At 43.0% G+C, this 20,293-nt stretch overlaps 1 protein-coding gene across 2 annotated transcripts in view; it reads left to right on the forward strand.

Annotated features, from left to right (window-relative positions):
• LOC110533619 (protein FAM222B) overlaps positions 1-11,636 on the forward strand; it is a 59,359-nt gene extending 47,723 nt beyond the window's left edge. For both annotated transcript variants that reach the window (XM_021618019.3, XM_021618018.3), the window contains exon 3: positions 9,754-11,636. In XM_021618019.3, coding sequence (XP_021473694.3) covers positions 9,754-11,489 — 1,736 coding nt within the window. In that variant the 3' untranslated portion in view covers positions 11,490-11,636. The remainder of the gene's footprint in view (positions 1-9,753) is intronic.
• Positions 11,637-20,293: the final 8,657 nt, after the last annotated feature.

Raw genomic sequence — 20,293 nt, forward strand, 5'->3', positions numbered from 1 at the left:
GTTGAACAATAGACACACATGCATGTCTTTCCCAGTCTTTTTGGTCCTGTAGAAAGCTTCTCAAATCTCCTATCCAGAAACTCGTAGATGACATCATAAAGGGAGGGGGATACCTAGTTAGTTGTATAACTAAATGCATTCAACTGAAATGTGTCTTCCACATTTAACACAACCCCTCTGAATCAGTCATGTACATTATTGATCAGACCCACCCAGCCAGGGTATAGCCACCCCAACAGACCAGCTTTAGATTCACACATCTCCCTGAGGCACAGAGATTTCTAGAGAATGTCCCCTCATACTTGGAGGAATTTCTTTCTCTCTCAGCCCCAGTCTGACCTAGTTCTGCAGCAGTTTGGTGTGTTATAAAACGCTGTCTGTCTTTCTCCGTCACTATGGCTCATCAAGACTAATTGGAAGAATCACTGTAATCAGCCTACCCCCAAGAGCACAGCAGTGCCGAGCGAGGGGGTGTCTCGTTAGGTGCCAACGTCCGCCATGTTGTTTTGTTCCCTCTACTCTGGCAGGAAGTCATGTGACAGAGTACAGTGGAACGAGCTTGGTTCTGAAAAGGTCCACTCAGAAAATTCAAAAAAATAAAGTAAATCTGAGTGGGCTTTTTTATCTGTCACCTGCTCCACTGCTGCTGTGTTCTGTGACTCGCAGAAGGGCTGAAAGTAAAAGTTGGATTTGTTTTTCTCCCTGATAGTCTGGTGTGATCCATTTTGTTGATTTGGAGCTATTCTGAAGGGGATGTGGAATTGAATCCCCCTCCTTTTCATCTGCTAGGCTTGATAATAAGGAAGGCGTTTTTACATCAAAATCCAACTGAGATATTTCAATATGTTTTATTCTTTCTTCAGACCACCCCTTTCAAATAACAACTGATAAATATGTGTTCTCTCACAGAGCCACAGTGCCCTGGTTGGTCTCACAGAGCTACAGTGCCCTGGTTGGCCTCAGAGCGACAGGGTCCTGTCAGCGCCCTGGTTGGTCACACAGACCCACAGGGTCCCGTCTACAGGGCCCTGGTTGGTCACGCGGAGCCACAGGGTCTAACAAGAGTTCTTTAGTGATGTAACAGGCCATCAATCTCCAGGCTGTCTACATGCCACAGAACACATTTTCTCTCTGACATAATTTTTTACATTGTGACACTGAAGAGACATTTTGGACTGTTATTTTTTACCCCCAAGGTGAGGAGTGTCATCAGTGTTAAGGGGAATATGTATTCAGTATCTTGAGAAATTCTTATTGAAATGAACTAAGGTGTAGAGTAGAGCAGGGCGGTATGAACAAAAAGTTATATCATAATATTTGACCCATTTCGCTTTAAAGAGACATTTTATTTGTCAATTAATGCACAGTTCCATTCAATTAGCGGCAGGGCTCTAGACTGACCTTTACAGTTTTTATTTATTTTATTTTATTTCACCTTTATTTAACCAGGTAGGCCAGTTGAGAACAAGTCCTCATTTACAACTGCGACATGGCCAAGATAAAGCAAAGCAGTGCGACATAAACAACAACACAGAGTTACACATAAACAAATGTACAGTCAATAACACTATATAGAAAAATCTATGTACAGTGTGTGCAAATATAGAAGAGTAGGGAGGGAAGGCAATAGGCAAAAGAAGCGAAATAATTACAATTTAGCGTTAACACTGGAGTGATTGATGTGCAAGTAGAGATACTGGGGTGCAAAAGAGCAAGAAGATAAATAACAATATGGGAATGAGGTGCTATTTACAGATTGGCTATGTACAGGTGCAGTGATCTGTGAGCTGCTCTCACAGCTGGTGTTTAAAGTTAGAGAGGGACATATGAGTCTCCAGCTTTAGTGATTTTTGCAATTTGTTCCAGTCATTGGCAGCAGAGAACTGGAAGGGAATGTGGCCAAAGGAAGTGTTGGCTTTGGGGATGACCAGGGAAATATACCTGCTGGAGCGCGTGCTACGGGTGGGTGTTGCTATTGTGCCAAGTAAGACATTAAATAAGTTTGCTATTTCATCTGACATGTTCAGGGACTGCATGATGGATATTTTGATTTGCAGAATGTCAAAACTGGATCCAGAATGGGCAGATGTATTTTAGGGTCTTTAGAGATGAATTTGCATGTATATTGATGCATTTTTGTGCAAATTGGTTTACGCTATATGCTACATAATTCCCCACATGAGGAAGTCAAACTCAAAACACATTTGCTAGATTGCTAGCCCTAAATGATATTGTTGCTATATAATGCTGAGTGATTAGTGCTTCTTGAGTTCTGTTTGGTTTCGGTTCGATGAAATGTTTTTCTTCACAGATTTTGGTTTCGATCTTTTTTTTAAAACATTAAATGCACTATGCATTATGTGGGAAAAACCTGTAACGACACAATAAAACAATTCAGTAAAAGTTCCATGATGGTAGTGACTGCCCATAGTTGCTTATCACTTAACCATAATTTATTTACATTACTTTAATTGAACAAATTCCATTTTTATTTTATGACTTTATTATTTCATTTCATATGTCGTCTCATCTCTAGAGCTACTGCCTATTCTTTCTGACAAAATCACTACTTTGTAGTTCTTCAAAGTAACTAAGGCTTACTTTTATGACTGCTGAATACCAACTATCAATCACTTAGGTCATGTATTTTCAAGTAAAGAACTCACAAAGCAACTGCCCTCTTATCCCTCTTGATCACGCATTCTTCTGTCTCCCTCCATGTCTTCCCCACACTAACTTAACATGGCAGGCGTAAAAGAAACACACAAACCGGACAAGTAGGCACGCAATGGATTATGGTCATCGTAAGCAAAATGTTGGTTTAAAAATAAAACAAAATGCTTTAGTGTACAGTTCATTCGGGAAGTATTCAAACGCCTTGACTTTTCCACATTTTTGTTAAGTTACAGCCTTATTCTAAAATGGATTAAATCGTTTTTTTCATATCATCAGTCTACACACAATACCCCATAGTGACAGCACATTTTTTTGGGGCAAATGTATTAAAAATAACACATTGAAATATAACATTTGCATAAGTATTCAGACCCTTTACTCAGTACTTTGTTGAAGCACCTTTCGCAGTGATTACAGCATCGAGCCTTCTTGGGTATGACGCTACAAACTTGGCACTCCTGTATTTGGGAAGATTCTTCCATTTTTCTCTGCAGATCCTCCCAAGTTCTGTCAGTTTGTATGGGGAGCGTCGCTGCACAGCTATTTTCAGGTCTCTCCAGAGATGTTCGATCGGGTTCAAGTCTGTGCTCTGGCTGGGCCACTCAAGGACATTGAGGCTTGTCCTGAAGCCACTCCTGCGTTGTCTTGGCTGTGTGCTTAGGGTCGTTGTCCTGTTGGAAGTTGAACCTTCTCCACAGTCAGGTCCTGAGTGCTCTGGAACAGGTTTTCATCAAGGATCTCTCTGTACTTTGCTCCGTTCATCTTTCCCTTAATCCTGTCTAGTCTCCCTGCCGCTGAAAAACATCCCCACAGCATGATGCTGCCACCACCATGCTTCACAGTAGGATAGTGCCATGTTTCCTCCAGACGTGACTTTTGGCATTCAGGCCAAATACTTCAATCATGGTTTCATCAGACCAGAGCATTTTGTTTCTCATGGTCTGTGAGTACTTTAGTGCCTTTTGGCAAACTCCAAGTGGCCTGTCATGTGCCTTTTACTGAGGAGTGGCTTCCGTCCAGCCGCTCTACCATAAAAGCCTGATTGGTGGAGTGCTGCAGAGATGGTTGTCCTTCTGAAAGGTTCTTCTCCACAGAGGAACTGTAGCTGTCACCTCCCTGACAAAGACCCTTCTCCCCCGATTACTCATTTTGGCCGGGCGGACAGCTCTAGGAAGAGTCTTGGTGGTTCCAAACTTCTTCAGTTTTAAGAATGATGGAGGCCACTGTGTTCATGGACCTTCAATGCTGCAGATTTCTTTTGCCACCCTTTCCCAGATCTGTGCCTCAACACAATCCTGTCTGAGTTCTACGGACAATTCCTTCAACCTCATAGCTTGGTTTTTGCTCTCATATGCACTGTCAACTGTGGGACCTTTATATAGACAGGTGTGTGCCTTTCCAAATCATGTCCAATCAATTGAATTTACCACAGGTGGACTCCAAGTTGTCGAAACATCTCAAGGATGATCAATGGAAACAGGATACACCTGAGCTCAATTTTGAGTCTCGTAGCAAAGGGTCTGAATACTTATGTAAATAAGGTATTTCTGTTTTTATTTTTAATACATTTGCAAAAATGTCTAAACATATTTTTGCTTTGTCATTATGGGGTATTATGTGTAGATTGAGGACATGTTTTTATTTAATAATATAACGTAACAAAATGGGAAAAAAGGGAAGGGGTCTGAATACTTTCTGAATGCACTGTATATCCCACGGTGTTACGAGAATTATGTTCTCAATGTTCATAACCCCAATTCAATTAAACTACTCAGTCTGCAACCCAGAATGTGTAAGATACTGGTTGAATGAAACAGACGGAGGCCCAGCAATGATAGTCAAAATGTTCATTCACGGGCGCGCAAGTCCGTTGTACAAAACCATTCATTTTATACTAGCTCCTTACGCACATACTTTGCACACAAACACTAGGTATCCTATGCACACACTGTATCAATACCCAGCCGACAAAGATTAGGGACCGTGAGAAGCACTCCCTGTCCTTTCACAAATCTCTGTGGCCTCTAGCCAAGGTTGGCACTGAATCTTACTCAGACAGTCTGTGTTTAAGATACTATAGAGACATATTGTACAGATATATTGTTTTACCCTATTTCTGACTAAAACTACACACACAATTTATTATAATTTTACTGACTAAGACTACACACATCATTAATAATAATTTGATGATTCTAATGTATTTCATTGATTCTAATCAATTACATACAATTATATAGTTTCAGGGTGGAATATTCTAATCATTAATTTAAACATATAATGACTAAATAATACACCCAATTGTATACAAGGATAATCCAAACCAATACATGTATGTACATTCGATATTCATCAATGACTGTTATAGGCCTATATCCAATCATAATGCTTCCTGTTAGGATTTTATTACAATCTTCATTAAAAAAAGTCTAAACAAAAAATATTCTCATCCAACATTGTCTCCTCGTAGTTAAAAGAAACAGAGCCATCTCCTAGGCCTGAAAGCCTATGTTGCCAGTGCAGTGTCTACCTCTTCCTCATTAGAATCTCTTTCCCTTCCCGTCCTTTTCCTCTGTGCGTGTGTGTACAAGGGAGAGTCGTTTAAAGTTACGAGCTAGCAGGTTGCCATTAAGAGTCCAGGCCAGGGCAGCATCTTTATTTATCATTGGGGGAGAGAAACTGAGGAGAGATGTTAAATAGATGAGAACACACACACACTACCTGTGAAATGTTAAGGGCTGTCTGAGCAGAGGAGTGGAGTGGGTCAAGTACATACTGGAACACACAGAAACAGCTTTTTGTCAGACTGAGTCAGAGCTCAAATGCCTGGAAAGTGGAAATGGCCCCCCGGTTCCTCTACAGAACAGAGAAGAGATAAGAGAGAAGTACAGCAAATGGATCAGGCAGAAACATTTTACTCTCTCAGTAACTACTTTACCGAAGGGGCTGCATGGGAAGATACTGAGATCTGAAGTAGATGCCGACTACGTTCGCTCTGTCAGCATAACGAGTCTCTTGCTGTTTAAATTAAGTCTCTCTTGTCTTATCATTATGGAACGCTCAGAGAGAGCAGTGTAAAATTGAAAAAAGGGACAAGGAAGCCTTAATTGTCATTGCTGTATGGCTCTGATGTCTGATTCAATATCCTGCTAGTGTGTGAAACATTTTTCATCTAAAACATCGTGAGCCTTTGGCCTCCCTACTGTTCTAATCTTGTTTCGATGAAAACCGTAGTTTGAATAAGAACCTGTGTGTGTCTTACCGAGTGTTCAGTAGTTTTCCTATCCATCTCTCCAAGGATCTGTTCAGCTGGAGGTCACACAGATGTGCCCGTAACCACATGCACAGTGCACACACAGTATTGTACAGTTTAGCTAACTTGATTTGATTTGATCTTTCTGTCATTGAATGGAGAGATGACTCATGGAGATCATTAGTAATCTCTGCAACAAACGTTGCAAAGGTGTGGCTGGGCAGGCGTTGTGGTTGTGTCTGTGCTCTGTTTGCTTACCCAGGCATTAAGTCAGAAGAAGGAATTAAGCAGCCAGTGATTGAGTGTTGAGCTCAAATGCCTGGCCCAGACCCCTGCATTAATGAGCAGTTAGTCACCCCCCACCCACACCCGTCAATGCCACCCCGGCCCCTCTCATTGACACCCTTTGTTTCCTGCTCACTAATAGAGGATGAATTAGTCCGTTGGCATGACTTCCTTGTGCCACCGCCGTGCCAATGCCTGTCCTCACAGCTCAGCTCTCTGCCTTGTGCCACTGCTTCCTAGCCCACTCACTCTGCATGCTGCCTGTGAGGCTGAGTAGAGGAGAGGAAGATGGAAAGAGACTTTCAGCTAGATGAAAGACATTAGAAGATGAGTCTGCTAAAAAGGGAACCCGTTAGCATTCCAGTGAAGGACAGAACTAGCCACCCTCCAATAAACACTACCTTCTTTCTTTTTTTCTTTCTTTTTTACCCGTGTATTTAATAGAAGAATGTTATATGAGAGAGAATTATTGAATAGAAAAACAAAATATAAGTAGTGCACTATATAGGGAATAGGGTGCAATTTAGGACGCAGCCTGTGTGTATGTTTAGGTCAGGCTGGCTGGGCCAGGGAGGCTGTGAGGCCCAGGGCTCAGCCTGGAGAGGGGATGCTTGGTGAGGCTGCAGATACAGAGCCTCTCCTCAGTCCAGATCACAATGGCTGGAGGCAGGCCCCTTTCTCTAATATAACATTATTACTGACTTCTATAGTTGGGGAAGAAAATGGGTGTCATTGAGTGACTGAAACACGCAATCACATTAACACATGCTAAGCACACACACACACACACACACACACACACACACACACACACACACACACACACACAAGACACACCTGTCAAATACACACCTTATCAGTCTCACACACACACTACAGCATTGGCACACACACTAGGGCATTGTTAAATATAGCCAGTGAGGTGCTTAGCAGCTGTAACAAATGACTGTCAGAGGGCTCAGTGGTGTTCCGGAGATCACAAAGATGTTGTGTGATTACTGTCTGCTGTCATGGAGTTGCGCCACTCTCTCTCTCTCTGTCTCTTTACCACTCTGCCTCCTTCATTTTCAAGGTGTTGACTGTATTTCCATTCTCAGCACACTAACACAATAAATGTAATTCTACATTTCAAAGGAAGAAAAAAAAAAAGACCCCGTGGGGGATTCGAACCTGCACAGCAAGTTGCAGCAATTGTCAAGAACTCAGTGCTCTACACTGTGAGCTGTTTGTGCAGTCATGTTACAACTTGTGATAGTTATTTTGATTATCAGAAGTTGCCGGTGGACTTATGGTAAGGACACTTTTGTGAAAAAGTGTTGGATCAAGTCCAACTACATCAACGATTTTAATTGGCCTATATGGAATCTGTTACCAGATGTAATGATGTACTCAGCTGGTCATCCTCAGGCCAACCTGGCACAATTAGCCACTATGCTATAAGAAAAGCTAGTAGCTAGCCATTTTAGACTCAGTTATAAACCTTGGGTCTAAGCAAATGTTTGAGTATGGCCCCATTGTGGCCGGAAGCTACTGACCTCACTGTTACCGTCTGAATGACTGACATCCCTTAACCCCTACTATGGCACTTCAGAATTTTTTATTTGATTTATTTAACCAGGTAGGCAAGTTGAGAACAAGTTCTCATTTACAATTGCGACCTGGCCAAGATAAAGCAAAGCAGTTTGACACATACAACGACACAGAGTTACACATGGAGTAAAACAAACATACAGTCAATAATACAGTATAAACAAGTCTATATACGATGTGAGCTAATGAGGTGAGATAAGGGAGGTAAAGGCAAAAAAGGCCATGGTGGCAAAGTAAATACAATATAGCAAGTAAAACACTGGAATGGTACATTTGCAGTGGAAGAATGTGCAAAATAGAAATAAAAGGGGAAAGGGAAAGGGGTAGTTGTTTGGGCTAAATTATAGGTGGGCTATGTACAGGTGCAGTAATCTGTGAGCTGCTCTGACAGTTGGTGCTTAAAGCTAGTGAGGGAGATAAGTGTTTCCAGTTTCAGAGATTTTTGTAGTTCGTTCCAGTCATTGGCAGCAGAGAACTGGAAGGAGAGGCGGCCAAAGAAAGAATTGGTTTTGGGGGTGACCAGAGAGATATACCTGCCGGAGCGCGTGCTACAGGTGGGTGCTGCTATGGTGACCAGCGAGCTGAGATAAGGGGAGACTTTACCTAGCAGGGTCTTGTAGATGACATGGAGCCAGTGGGTTTGGCGACGAGTATGAAGCGAGGGCCAGCCAACGAGAGCGTACAGGTCGCAATGGTGGGTAGTATATGGGACTTTGGTGACAAAACAGATTGCACTGTGATAGACTGCATCCAATTTGTTGTAGGGTATTGGAGGCTATTTTGTAAATGACATCGCCGAAGTCGAGGATTGGTAGGATGGTCAGTTTTACAAGGGTATGTTTGGCAGCATGAGTGAAGGATGCTTTGTTGCAAAATAGGAAATCCAATTATAGATTTAACTTTGGATTGGAGATGTTTGATGTGGGTCTGGAAGGAGAGTTTACAGTCTAACCAGACACCTAGGTATTTATAGTTGTCCACATATTCTAGGTCAGAACCATCCATAGTAGTGATGGTAGCCAGGCGGGCAGGTGCAGGCAGCGATCGGTTGAAGAGCATGCATTTAGTTTTACTTGTATTTAAGAGCAATTGGAGGCCACGGAAGGAGAGTTGTATGGCATTGAAGCTTGCCTGGAGGGTTGTTAACAGTGTCCAAAGAAGGGCCAGAAGTATACATAATGGTGTCGTCTGCATAGAGGTGGATCAGCAAGAGCGACATCATTGATGTATACAGAGAAGAGAGTCGGTCCAAGAATTGAACCCTGTGGCACCCCCATAGAGACTGCCAGAGGTCCGGACAGCAGACCCTCCGATTTGACACACTGAACTCTATCAGAGAAGTAGTTGGTGAACCAGGCGAGGTAATCATTTGAGAAACCAAGGCTGTAGAGTCTGCCGATGAGGATGTGGTGATTGACAGAGTCGAAAGCCTTGGCCAGATCAATGAATACGGCTGCACAGTAATGTTTCTTATCGATGGCGGTTAAGATATCGTTTAGGACCTTGAGCGTGGCTGAGGTGCACCCATGACCAGCTCTGAAACCAGATTGCATAGCAGAGAAGGTTTGGTATGGAATGTGAATGTGAAGAATGCGTTGCTTGCAGGGGAATCCAGGCAAGAACTCTCTGTATGCATCCAAAATGGCACCTTATTCCCTTTAGACTGCACCATAAAGGGAATAAAATGCCATTGGGGACTTGGCTCGTGTCCCCGTGAGATATGAGATGAGAACACTGCTGTTTTTCATGTTAGAGGAAGCGCTGAGATTTGGAATGTGATAATGTTGTTGGAGTCAGTTCTGTTCTACTCAGAAGATTATCACACATCTGCTCTTCTGATGGGAAACCTGTCATTTTGTGTTAACATGTTTCTCTCTCACTTCCCCTCTTTGCCCCCCCCCATCTTCTCCCCTCCACCCCACTCTCTCTGTCTCTGTCTGTCACCCCAGGGGACACTACACAGAGGATGAGATCTGCTCAATATCCAACCCCTGCAGAATTGGATGCTTATGCTAAGAAGGTTGCCAACAACCCCCTGACCATTAAGATCTTCCCCAACAGCGTCAAGGTCCCCCAGAGGAACCACGTGCGCCGCACAGTCAACGGGCTGGATACCTCTTGCCAGCGTTACAGCCCCTACCCCCCCTCTCAGGCCAGCTCCAAGGCCGGCCTCCTTGCCATCATCAAGATGCCCGTCATCAAGGGCATCCTCAAAGACTTTGATGGCAGCCGGGTACGCCTGCAACCCTCCGAGGTCATCATGAACCCCCCTGGCCCCGGAGGGCCATACGCAGCAGCAGCCGCCTCGGCCAGCACTTTAAACCTACACCACCCCCCTTCCCAAGGCCAGGGCATGCCCCGGCAGAGCCTGAACCCTCACCCTGGGAGCCAGACTCACCCTCAGACTCTACAACAGACTCACCCCCAGCAGCAGGGTCAGTGCCAGGTCCTCAGACACCCACCCTCCATGCCCCAGCAGCACCCAGAGCAGAGTTTGCCCAGGGCCCAGACTCTGTCCCACCCCCCAGCCCTGGGCCACCCCCAGCCTCCCTCTGGCCCCACCCTCCTGCTCCAGCAGCAGCAGCAACAGAACCTTCAGCAGCAGGGGCAGCCTCCTCCCGGCCTTCAGGGGGGCCGAAAGCTGCCAGACGCCGACGCGCCGCCTAACGTGACCGTCTCTACCTCAACAATTCCTCTGTCCATGGCCGCCGGCCTGAACCAGGGCCGCCAGCCAGACCTGAGCAGCATCGTGCACCAGATCAACCAGTTCTGCCAAGCCCGGGCTCAGGGGGCTGGGGCCACCTCAATGTGCGAGGGCCAGATCGCAAACCCCAGCCCCATCAGCCGCAACCTCCTCATCAACGCCAGCTCCAGGTTGTCCATGCACAGCCACCCACACCCAAACGTCTGTCCCCCCGGGCTGCCCCCACACCCCAACTGCATCATGTGTCCTGCGAACAAGGCTGCTGCCCCCTCTCACCCCCAAAACAACATGGCTGCTTCTAACATGATGCCTGTTTACCACAATGATATCAAACAGCAGCAGCAACAACAGCATCAACAACAGCATCAACAACATAATCACCAACAGCAGATGCGCTGGAACCAGCAGCAGTTGGCTCATCTACAGCACATGCAGCAGGATGGCGGGGGCCACCCCTGCAAGCACCCCTCTCACATGGGCTACCCCCCAGAGCTGTGTGTGGGCCAGCCATACAGCCTGAAGCCTCCTATAGAGAAGCCCACCCCCTCTCCCCCCAACAACAACAATAATGGCATGCCTGGGGGTCCACTGGCCCACTACACCAGTGGTGGCCACTATTTCCAACAACACGCTGTGTGGAACAGCAGTATCCTGCCAACGCCCAACAGCGACAGCTCCGGGTCTCAGGACCTGTCCATGCCATTCCATGGTGGGCCCCCAGGGGGCTCCACCACCCTAGACTGCGGTGGGCCCCCTGGGGGAGGCCATTACAGGCCCGGGGCGAGCTCCTCCTCCTCCGGCCAGACTAGTCTGGTGCAAACAGCAGATTACTTGGGCGGGGACTTCCAGACGCCCTGCTTCCGAGATCACAATCTGGGGCTGATTGGAAAGATGCACAGGCCTCCCATGAACAGGGTGGGGCCCGAGGTTGGCCCCGGGGACGGCAGAACCGCTCACATCCAGCACCCAGGGTACAGATAAGATAAGCTACGGCCGGTCTTGTCTACACAGCAGTTATCGAAAACCTTATTTTAGTCTTAAAGGAAAAATATGAAATATAATTAAATTAATAAATTAAGTAAAAATTTCTGCTAACATTAAAAAGAGGACAAATTAATATATAATAAAGAGCAGCGTTGGTTTTTCTTTTTCTTGGAGTCTATCTTGCAAGTGATCAGTTGATTTTGTAAATGAGTGCTTTCACTAGGCACCCTCTAGAGAGCGTTTCTTATGTATGTGATTGTCATCATTCCCTACCTTTTTTCCATCCTACCTGTCTATCAGTGTGCCTGGATCTAAGGATACAGAGTTATTTTTACTTCAGATCTGTCCTTCCTTCAATTTCTGCAGAGGATGGATGAAAACTCATTGACGCTTCATGGAAGAAAGAAAAAAACATTCATTTGTTTGTTTTTACTGAGTCGTGTGGGGATTTCTCCTCTGCGATTAGTTTTTTTGGACAAGTGGCTAATGTTCCCTTTTTGCGTTTACTTCTGAAACTCGTAGTGACATCAAGATTAAAAACCTCTTGAAATCACCTTGCAGACGAGATAATGAATGGTTCAGTGTGAAACTGAAACTATCAGTCACTGGACACTACAAAGGACAGATGGAGACACATGTACAAAGAGGCTTTTTCTTTCTTTAGAAATGTATTTATTTGTGAAATAGGACTGTTTTCTGAATCAGGTCACTGGTCAAGGTTGATTCCTCGCTATCATCAAAGTATCTAATCTAATCAGGTTGATGTTTGTACAGAGCATAGATATATACTGTATAGACAGTGTAGACATCTAGATCCAGCAGGGAGCAACATACTGGACTGACTGGGGGAGCTGACCAACTCGCTCTTGCTCAAAATGCTGCAATGAATTCAGGTGTCTGTTACAAACCATTTGTCACCAGTGCCAATTGAGATTGGCAACATGATTGTGGATTAATATATTTTTATTTTAATGGAGTGAAACAAATAATTAATTCTGTCTGAAGCCTTAAATGGCCAAAGTCACATAATTGACAAGGAAAACGTATTTTAAAAGATGTCATTTTATGTTTCCTATCATTTTTCGTGAACCCGAAAACAACTACTTGAATTGTTGAAATGCGATGTTCTGTTTGGCAGTTGTTTAGTGAAGGCAGTGAGCTAGTTAGCAGGACTAAACCTATCTACTGGAGTGAAATAAATAGAATTGTTACTAATATAATGTTATTTTAGAAACTAACTATGAACCAAATTAGAGTTTTGATCCTGAGTGTATTTTGTTTTTAATCACTAAAGCTAACTTAGTTGCTACTGATTCTGGTATGAAGTCTGCTGAAAATACCAAATTGATCACTTGCAAGATCACTTGGAGGTTAAAGGAAATTGACTAACTTAAGTGAAACAGCAAATGCGTTGTTTATTTTATTTTACACTGGCTTACCTACTATACTACTGTAACTTTTTAAAGTGTAATGATTGTGTGAGAATGATGCCTGCTGATGCAGGTTGACTATAGACGTGTGTGCATGTGCGTTTTGTATGTATGCAGATGTGAGTGTGTGTCTGTACGTGAGCGTGGTGGACACACTGACCTCCACTTTCTGTTCGCCTCCTTCCCTAACAGCCCTTAAAAAGCCTTAAGTATTTGGTCCTTGGACTTTCCTTTGAAAACATGCATGGTTATAACGAAAACCCAAAATGATGATTATGAGAATGACGATTGCAAGGATACATACAGAGGACCCGCAATTTCTGTTTGTTAATTTGCCTTTTATTTTTATGGGAGTTTTTGTTGAATAGGAAAGGCAATTCCTTTAGAGATTCTTCTTAATTACGAAAACAAGAAATGTAGTTATATTTTGTAATTATATTTTAATCCTACAGGGCCTTGCAAAAGTGTTCATTCTCCTTGGATTTCTTCAAATTTGATTGTGTTACAAAGTGGGATTAAAATGGATTCAATTGTTCATTTTTTTGCAACAATCTATGCAAAATACTCTGTCAAAGTTTAAGATGAATAGAAATGAAATGACTCAAATATAGTCGTGGCATAAGTATTCATCTCCCTGAGTCAATACATGTTAGAAACACCTTCGCAGCGATTACAGCTGTGAGTCTTCTTGGGTAGGTCTCTGAGGTTTACACCTATATTGTGCAATATTATAAACTGGTGGTTAGAGCCCTGAATGATGATTGTCTGAAAGCTGTGGTATATCACACTGTATACCACGGGAATGACCCAAACATTTTTTTACTGCTCTAATTACACTGGTAACCAGTTTATAATGGCAATAAGGCACCTTGGGGTTTTGTGTGATATTGCCAATATACCACGGCTAAGGGCTGTATCCAGGCGCTCCGCGTTGTGTCGTGGTTGAGAACAGCCCTTAGCCGTGGTATATTGGCAATATACCACAAAACCCCAAGGTGCCTTATTGCTTAATTAGCCCATTATTCTTTTCATAATTCTTCAATCTCTGTCAAGATGTTGGGGATCATGGCTAGACAGCAATTTTAGTCTTTTTCATAGATTTTCAGTCATATTTAAGTCAAAACTGTAACTTGCCCACTCAGGAACATTCTCTGTCGTCTTGGTAAACAGGCCAAATGTACACGAGCTATTGTTGTAAGTTATTGTCCTGCTTAAAGGTGAATTCCTCTCCCAGTATCTGGTGTAAAGCAGACTGAAGTAGGTTTTCCTCCAGGATTTTGCCTGTGCTTGGCTCCATCCCATTTCTTTTCATCCTGAAAAATTCCCCAATATTCACTGATGACAACCATACCCATACCATGATGCAGCCACCACCATGCTTGAAAATAAGGAGGCAATTACTCAGCGCTGTGCTGTTGGATTTGCCCCAAACATAAGACTTTGCATTTAGGCCAACGAGTATATTCTTTGCTGTGTTGTTTTTTTTCTTCAGCTTTTTTGCTTTGCCTTGGTGCGCACACAAGATGAATGTTTCGCAATATTTCTATTCAGTATATTTGTATTATTTTCACTCTGTCTTTTAAGTCATTGTGGCATCACTACAAAGTTATTGATCCATCGTCAGTTTTCTCCCATCACAGCTATCAAACTTTTTTTTTAAATCACTAATGGCCTCATGGTAACATCCCTGAGCAGTTTCATTCCTGTCCTGCAGCTCGGTTTAAAGGTTCACTGTATATTTGATGTGTCTGGGTGGTTTAATCCATAATCATTAACTTTACCATGCTTAGCGAGATATACAATGTCTGATTTTGTTATTGTTACCCATCTACCAATTACTGTCCTTGTTTGTGAGGCTTTCGAAAAGCTCCCTGCTCTTTTTAGTTGAATCTGTGCTTGAAATTCAATACTTGACTGAGGGACCTTACAAAATATATTCAGAACCCTTGACTTTTTCCACATTTTGTTACTTTACAGCCTTATTCTAAAATTGATTAAAACAAATGTTTTCCACCTCATCAATGTACACACACTACCCCATAATGCCAAAGCAAAAACAGTGTTTTTAGACATTTTCACTCATTTAAAATTTAAAAAATGGATATCACATTTACGTAAGTATTCAGACCCTTTACTCAGTACTTTGTTGAAGCACCTTTGTCAGTGATTACAGCATTGAGACTTCTTGGATATGACACTACAAGCTTGGCACACCTGTATTTGGGGAATTTCTCCCATTCTTCTCTGCAGATCCTCTCTGTCAGGTTGGATGGGGAGCATTGCTGCACAGCTATTTTCAGATCTCTTCAGAGATGTTCAAATCTGGGCTCTGACTGGGCCACTGAAAACATCCCCACAGCATGATGCTGCCACCACCATGCTTCACCGTAGGAATGTTACCAAGTTTCTTCCAGACGTGACGCTTGGTATTCAGGCCAAAGAGTTCAATCTTGGTTTCATCAGACCAGAGAATAGACCAGAGAATTTTCTTTCTAATGGTCTGAGAGTCCTTTAGGTGCCTTTTGGCAAACTCCAAGTGGGCTGTCATGTGCCTTTTACTGAGGAACGACTTCAGTCTGACCACTCTACCATAAAGGCCTGATTGGTGGAGTGCTGCAGAGATGTTTGTCCTTCTGGAAGGTCCTCCCATCTCCACAGAGGAACTCTAGCTCTGTCAGAGTGACCATCGGGTTCTTGGTCACCTCCCTGACCAAAGCCCCTTCTCCCCCGATTGGACCTTCAATGCTGCAGACATTTTTTGGTACTCTTCCTCAGATCTGTGCCTCGACACAATCCTGTCTCGGAGCTCTACGGACAATTCCTTCGACCAGATGGCTTGATTTTTGCACTGTCAACTCTGGGACCTTATATAGGCAGATGTGTGCCTTTCCAATCATTTGAATTTACCACAGGTGGACTAATCAAGTTGTAGAAACATCTCAAGGATAATCAATGGAAACCGGATGCACCTGAGCTCATAGCAAAAGGTCTGAATACTTATGTAAATAAGGTATTTCTGTTTTTTATTTGTAATAAATGTGGAACCATGTCTACAAGCCTGTTTTCGCGTCGTCATTATGGTGTATTGTGTCTCGATTGCTGGGGAATTGTTTTGATTTAATCCACTTTAGAATAAGGCTGTAACGTAACAAAATATGGAAAAAGTCGATGGGGTCTGAATACTTTCCAAAGGCACTGTGTGTGTATGAGGGAAAGTGGAGGGGTTAGTCATTTAAAAATCATGTCAACCCCTAGTATTTCACACAGTGAGTCATGTAATGATGTGATTTTTTTTTTTTTAAAGCCACATTTTTTATCCTGAACTAATTTAGGCTTGCCTGAGCAAAGGGGCTTAATTTTTCTTCCACTTTGGCACCACAGAGAATTTTGAGTAGATTGTTGGAAGAAAAAACAGGACAAATCCATTTTAATCCCACTTTGTAACACAAAATGTGAAGAAATCCAAGGGGTCTGAATACTTCTGCAAGGCCCTGTATGTGTAGTTACTGGGCTGTAAACAAACCATTTCCCCCCCAGTTTCAAAGCTTCAGTTGTGACTTGTTTATTATACTTGATTTTCTTGTTGTTTAAAAAAAAAATGTGTCTTTGTTTCCTTTACTGTTGCTGTGAAATCCAGGAAGGCTTGATAAGTCTCTTTTACATGTCACTCTGTGGCTGTACGAAAGATAAAAAGGTGAGAGAGTGAGTTGTGCTACTCTTTTTGTAATATTGTAATAATAAAATAAAGTTCTAATTTATGCTTAGAAATGTGTTTTATGGATGTCCTGTTCTTTTGATGCCCAAATGCCGTTTCTCCTATTTGATGAGTCGTACAGAACTTGCAAATATGAGTATTTGAAATACATATGCTCACAACCTTTTACTCAATGAGAACCGATGGAGGAAATTAGACATTCTTCCACCTTATGTTTGTCTCCAAACCATATACCTGTCTGCTCATTGCCCTACAAATCTGCATGGGGTACCCCCTGAGTGCTTGAATTATTTATTTAGATCAGACAGCATTGCAAGTTTTTTTTTTCTCCCCCATTTGAGTCCCTGAGATTTAATTTCAACAGTACTGTGTGTGAAATAAAGCTTTACCTACATCATCATCACACAGTCATTGATTTTTAGGTAGCACCTCATCTCCGCATCAATCAGGAACAGAAACCTAATTGTAACAGATTCTGCAATTGGACCTAGTTAGGAAGTCAAATCAATCCATGATTAATCGTGCTTCTACACCTGCATTGCTTGCTGTTTGGAGTTTTAGGCTGGGTTTCTGTATAGCACTTTGAGATATCAGCTGATGTAAGAAGGGCGATATAAATCAATTTGATTTGATTCAGGAGGCTATACAGTACATAGGCCTACACTCCTTGTGCCTCACATTGCCGTTTTAACCGCGACCACTGGTATACAAAGCGGTGATTGCACCAATTTCATTCAGTGCTTTGACCGCTTTCCTACTGTATCAAAGCGATCCGGTGTAAAATAGCGACAGGAAGTCACGTAGCCAGAGCAAGCTGTGAAATCGAGAAATCTGCAGGTCACACTGGCTTTGATTTGTCTGGCAGGAGTTCTTTAAAGAGAGCACAGTGGGGGGTACTGACCGACCGCTTTCTGGGTTCAGTTCAGACACTATCGCTCTTGAGAGATTTGAGCAAGGCAGGGGTTGAATCATCAATAGCAACAGGGATATTATTCTGTGACCTATCACTGAACTTTGAAAATGCTTATTTATGTAGCGTTTTCATTGAGACAGTTCACCGAACTGGCCAGAATGAGTCATTGATATATCGATAATCATTTAAGTATGCTGTTAGAATGTGGACAAGAGCAAGACAACGGACGCATGTTAGAACCAGGTATAAACCGGGCTCATATAATCAAGAAAGATGACATTGGCTACTTTATAGTGGTGTACTTGATTTGGAGGCCCCAGGCATAGGCCAGTCTGAGGCTTTTATAGTAAAGACATGTAATTTAACTGTAAAACTGTATTCCCTTTGAATGTGCCATGAACACAACCAGTCATGACGTTTTCGTCTGATTGTCAAACAAATCACTTTAAAAAGCAGATTATCTTCTCACGTTTATCCGAAATAATAACAGCATCCGAACAGTGCACTGTGCACCTGCCAAATTTTCTTCAATTCTCAAGATCCCTGACAGATCCACGGACGACGCCATTGCACTGCACACCGACCTCACCCATCTGGACAAGAGGAATGCATATTTTTAGCAACTACAGCTTGACCTTCAATACCATAGTGCCCTTTTAAGCTCACCACAACGCTCACAGCCCTGGGACTGAACTCCCTATGCACTCCAATCAGGCCTTTATTGTAGAGTGGCCAGACAAAGCCACTCCTCAGTAAAATACATAGGACAGACTGCTTGGAGTTTGCCGAAAGGCACCTAAAGGACTCTCAGACCATGAGAAACAACATTCTCTGGTCTGATGAAACCAAGATTGATGTCTTTGGCTTGAATGCCAAGCTTCACGTCTGGAGGAAACCTGGCACCATCCCTACGGTAAAGCATGATGGTAGCAGCATCATGCTGTGGGTATGTTTTTCAGCGGCAGAGACTGGTAGACTAGTCAGGATCGAGGCAAAGATGAACGGAGCAAAGTATAGAGAGATCCTTGATGAAAATCCTTTCCAGAGCGCTCAGGACCTCAGACTGGGGTAAAGGTTCACCTTCCAACAGAACAATGACCATAAGCACACAGCCAAGACAATGCAGGAGTGGCGGGACAGGTCTCTGAATGCCCTTGAGTGGACCAGCCAGAGCCAGGACTTATACCCAATCGAACATCTCTGGAGAGACCTGAAAATAGCTGTGCAGCGACGCTCCCCATCCGACAGAGGTTGAGAGGATCTGCAGATATTAATGGGAGAAACCCCCAAATACAGGTGTGCCAAGCTTGTAGTGTCATACTCAAGAAGACTTGAGGCTGTCATCGCAGCCAAAAGTGCTTCAGCAAGGTACTGAGTAAAGGGTCTGAATACTAGTTTTCAGTTTTTAGACATTTCTAACAGCCTGTTTTTGCTTTGTCATTAAGACTACTGAACATCTAATCAAATGGCTACCCAGTTTCGGCACACAAGAAAATGGCCGTGCCGAAATCCTACCCCCATTCTAATTTCCTTAATTTTGTCACTAGAGTCAAATACTTTCTGTGGCACACATCAGAGTCAAATACTTTCTATAGAACAAACTTCACATCAGGATAGGCAACCCGAAATTAATAATTCATGTATGCGTGTTATATTAAACATAGGAGGGAGTAAAATGTAGGCAAGCAATAAACATTTCAGAACAAGTACTAGTTGAATAAGACATGGGAGAGATGACAAATTTTGCCAAAGATATTTATTTATAGACTAATACACTTGAAACAAATAGCCAAACTGAAAAATGCAGTCATTACTAGTGCCTCCCCCGTGATCGAACTGCCATAAAAAATCTAATGAAATGCAGCCTAACATGATCATTGACAGCTGCCTTGAAGGACACAAATAAAAAATGCTGTCTGCTACTAAGATCAGTGAAATGTAGGCTAAACTGACAACGGAGTGAAGAGCAGAAATCTCAACTAGCAAGCAAGTCGCAGCAATGGAGAATTGAGTGCGTGCACGTTCATGTGGGGGGGGATTCTGGTAGGGGGGAGATTTTTGGCACAACACTGGCCCTCAACGAATATATCCTCCAAACATCGGCTTCTCGGGCATTATCACTTAAATGTAGCCTTTATGCCTACATTCTTAAGCTCTTGATGGTTGCTAGGCAGCTCCCTTTACTACTATCATCCTACTATCATCACCCATCTCATACTACTATCATGACCCATCACATACTACGATCATCACCCATCACATACTACTATCATCACCCATCTCTTTGCAGAACCCACCACATGCACTGTTTTCTTAACCACAAGTGGGTGGATCCATAAAGAATTAATGTGGGAATAAATATCACTGAATGACAAAAAATATTGGAATAAAGAAGGCTAATGTAGTTGAAGGCATTCAATTGTTGCTTACTGAAACCCCAAAGTCATCCAATTTTTATAATACATTTGATAGAAGCAATAAACTACCTGTGTGTGGTCAACTATTTCAGCCCCGTTTTGCTCTGCTTTGAGACAAGCTTGGTGTATTGATAAATCAATGTCACAGTTTTTTTTCCACTGAATCTCTGTTTGGATATCATTATCATCTTGTCTATTTGGCTCATTTATTAGCACTGATCAGAGGGTGTTCAAATGCTTTTGAAAAATATGAAGATACATTCAGAGTAAGACCCTATGCCTGCTCCCTAACAAAGCAGAGTGAGGGTTGGAAAGAGATGAAACGT

Source organism: Oncorhynchus mykiss, chromosome 10 (genome assembly GCF_057628025.1).
Source record: "Oncorhynchus mykiss isolate SJ-2025 chromosome 10, ASM5762802v1, whole genome shotgun sequence".
In the NCBI taxonomy this organism is placed as follows: Eukaryota; Metazoa; Chordata; class Actinopteri; order Salmoniformes; family Salmonidae; genus Oncorhynchus; species Oncorhynchus mykiss.